Here is a 3,726-nt window from a genome sequence, read left to right as displayed (position 1 = left end):
ATTAATTTGGTTTTGTAGTATTGATGACTCAAGGAGCATTCTTTATATACTATCATGAGATTACAAATGAGTCATGCTATAGGTTTATTAAACTTCATGCATCATGGAATCGTGTGCCAAATACAAGTGGATGTGACAAAAGTATGGCAAAACTTATGACATGTCATGGAAGAGTATCTTAATGTTAGATAGCTGGCAAAAGCTGAAATGCATTTCCTTTATCAATAGTGTCTATCGTTATCTTACTCACAATAGTCTCTAGCTTTTTCATATCAAAAGAATGGTGTAAAATCCATTATGAGCAATTCTTCTAAGACTTTAGCTAATCATAGGTTCCTATTGACACATAGAGACAAAAACACATGTATGTCCTTAGATTTCTTCCAATATAGTCCAAACTCATTACCATAATACTAGTTAATGGTAAATTTTTTGAGGGGAAAAAATAAAACCATGACTAGACAACTAAACAACTACTCCACGTTCTCATAGTTTTGGCTTAAACAAAGTGTTTTAGCTAAGTGAAGTCAAGTCATTAGAGAGAATATGAGAGTCTCTACAGTAATGCTCCCATCTTCTCACATTTCTCACTTGACTTGTGTTTTTAGTGAGAGAGAGAACATAATGAAATTGCAACTATGGATTTAGTAAATCTAGCTCTTAAAAATTTGTCAAACACCAATGAAGAGGAATTTCATTGGTTTAGACATTAATTACCTATGCCATTAAATCATTATCAATAACTACTTGGAATGGGTAGTGATTTGGCTAAGTAAATGAGGTTGAACAATTGAACATGTCTAAAATTCCATAGTTCAATGCTAGAAACAATTGCTTGGTAGAGTTTAATGGCAAGTATATTGAAAAGGGGATAGGCTAGTCTTTTAAATGAGGTTTTAAAAATTCAATCTATTAAAAAATGCCATAGTTCAATGCTAGAGATGATTGGTTTTGGTAAAGTATAGAGTTAATGATCTTGAGAAGATATAGTCACTAGGGTGTCATGCAATACTTATATAGATGGAAATTGTTCACCTAGATGTATGAAATGGCCATCAAATTGCTTCATAATGGTAGCACTCTAGCAGATAATCATCTAAACCAATGTATGGGATAATAATCAACTAGACAAAATAAGTTGGAGTAGATAAATTAGGAGAAGGGAATATGAGGTAAGTTCCTAGGGTAGGAAAACTATGATACTATTCCATATGCCTTTTAATTGGAGTTTTCCAAGTCTTTTGAAAAATCAAAATTTATATCAAGAAATGTGAAATATCATGCTTATATTAATTGAGTTCTCAAACCTGATGGCCTAGTTAAAACTTAGGCGCATGTTTGTGAGTTTTCAAGTTCAAGTCTTATTGGGTGTGCCCTAGTCTCTTAGACCCTACATTCATAGTAAGTCTTGCTCCTACCCACTTGAACACTTGATCCTCCTCTTTAATTACCCCATCAAGGAGGAGGGGAAACCAATACTTCATTATTCACTTGGCTTGAAAGAGCTTCTATCTATGAATACTAATTGTCCCTATGTGGATTTTGCCCACTCTTCCACATATATCAAAGGGAATTTTCCTTCTCCCCCTTATGGGCATTTAGATGTTTGTGTCTTGTCTCAAAAAAAGATTTGAGGCAATGATATGGTGTGAAAACTACTTTAAATAATATATACTAGATAATTTAGTCTAATAAATGAAAGTGTTAGTAATGTTCGAAGCATTTTTTCCATTGCAAATGTCCTTTTTTCAAAGGAAAATTTAAGAGATGTTAAGGGAAACTATATATTCCAAAAGTGCTCCCCTGATAGATTATTCCCCAAGTAAAAACTATCAAACATGTTCTTTGAATAGGACTCGACCCAATCCTATTGATCAACTAGAAGAAACCTTCTATAATACATTCAGTTTGATTGATCAACACATATTTGATACAAAGTGATTCGGTTTTCTACAATGCACCAAAATATATGCAAGAATTTTCTCACCTTCTTCACCTTCAATTAGTTGTTTTGCATTTTATGATGTCACAAAGAGAAGGCATATTGATGGTCCACATTCCATTTTTAGGCTCCATTCATATATGTGTGACATATGCGTAATAATAAGGTTTTGTATTGATTTACTTGTTCACACGAATCAATGAGTCAGGCCCATTCATGTGGATTCCAAGGTTCTTTATCTCAAGTTAAGTGTGCCATCCTATGCCAAGCATTGTTAGAAATTTTGCATGAATAGTTGGTAATGTTATTAAATTTCTTTGAGTAAAATTTACCTTAACAATCATAATCTGTGTAAACATTCATTGCAACTCCAACTCCATTAGATAGATACTCATTCCTATAGCTAGGCAATCTCCTTCTACCAACCACAGGTGGTAAAGATGATTTTGGATCAAAACTTAATTTTACGCCAATTGATTGATACTCGTCTCTGTAAGTATCAAGGTGTTTTCTTGGGGACCTCATGGGCTACACCATTTAAAAAATGTACATGTTATCAACTATGACAAAATGTATGACTATGAAATGTAAAGAGTATAAAATTCCACACAATGAAAAAGAAAATACCAAGAGGACAAATAATGATTCTAAAAGGATTTTCTCTACATGGTTAGATAAGCTTATGTTTACAATGGCAAGACTCTACTAACAGACACTTGACCTCATATGCATCCATATTAAGCACCATATGGCCAATTATTATGCTAATTATGTGTTTTTTGAAAAACTAAGTAATGGTAGAATATGGATGCCACTAGGTTTTACTAACAAACTAGAACCTTCAAAAAAACATAATTGAAGATAACATTACCGAAAGGTCATCATTATTGCCTTTTCGAAACGGAGGTTCCCATTGGGGTTTGGGAAAGCTTTTTCCTGGGCCCTTAAGACAAGGCCACTCTGGACCATTCGGAGGATGCTGATGTACAATAGGTTTCTTCCTTGCTATTCTAGCCTCTTTGGGAGACATTACTTTTGGAATGCATTGTCTCTTGCCAGGCCTCCATTCTTGATAGTAAATCCATTCTCTTGAATCGGAATCAACATAATGTATGGAAGGTTTCCACTAAGGAATTAACAGATCAAGAATATAGAATCATATGGGTAGGATGTTGCATCAAGTACATCAAACTTTGGTAGTTACATTTAGTGTGTCTTACTGAAGGACTTTGGTTTTCCTTTGTTTTTATTGGAAGTTACATGAAAAATGTCAAGTTGAGCATTTCAAATGAATACAACTAATGACAAATGAGGATAAAATCAAACTCAAATTACATACTTGTTCAGGCTCCTTGCTCATCATGTCACTGGACAAATGTGATAAACCAGCCCCTGGAACTTGGCCCCTTGTTGAACGCCATATCTTCTCATATCCATAGCTATCTGGAAAGTGCCTTGAAGAGGGATTTGGCTGGAAAAAGGAAGAAATGAAGGGAAGATAACACAAATGAGGTGTGTATCACTAATGCAATTTAACCTTATCTAGTAGAGGTATAACCTACTTATTGAGAATGTAATCATATAATTTTTTCAAAGGGCATCAAATGCCATGCATTGGGGTGTCATTTTGTCTTTTGTTTCAAAATTACATGAAAACATGATGCATTACGTATTGTATATATTCAGGCTTGGATACATGAACCCTAAGATGTTTGACAATTTGAACATATGCCCATTATTGTCATATGATTTGTATTAAAAACATCACATGCCTTACAATATAC

General features: G+C 33.9%; 1 protein-coding gene across 1 annotated transcript; it reads right to left on the bottom strand.

Annotated features, from left to right (window-relative positions):
• Positions 1 to 377: 377 nt before the first annotated feature.
• On the bottom strand, positions 378 to 3,395 carry LOC148037199 (uncharacterized). The gene is made up of 3 exons (XM_087677259.1): positions 3,282 to 3,395; positions 2,814 to 3,068; positions 378 to 2,470 (listed from the first exon to the last, which is right to left on the bottom strand). The coding sequence occupies exons 1-3, from the start codon at positions 3,303 to 3,305 to the stop codon at positions 2,276 to 2,278; spliced, it is 474 nt and encodes a 157-aa protein (XP_087533385.1). The 5' UTR covers positions 3,306 to 3,395; the 3' UTR covers positions 378 to 2,275.
• Between the last annotated feature and the right edge of the window lie 331 nt (positions 3,396 to 3,726).

The sequence above is a fragment of the Lygodium microphyllum genome, chromosome 4 (assembly GCF_053477565.2).
Source record: "Lygodium microphyllum isolate KBCC chromosome 4, Lygodium_microphyllum_v1.1.10, whole genome shotgun sequence".
NCBI classification, from domain to species: Eukaryota; Viridiplantae; Streptophyta; class Polypodiopsida; order Schizaeales; family Lygodiaceae; genus Lygodium; species Lygodium microphyllum.
Note: the sequence above shows the minus strand (reverse complement) of the source record. Positions and strands in the feature narration are given on the sequence as shown.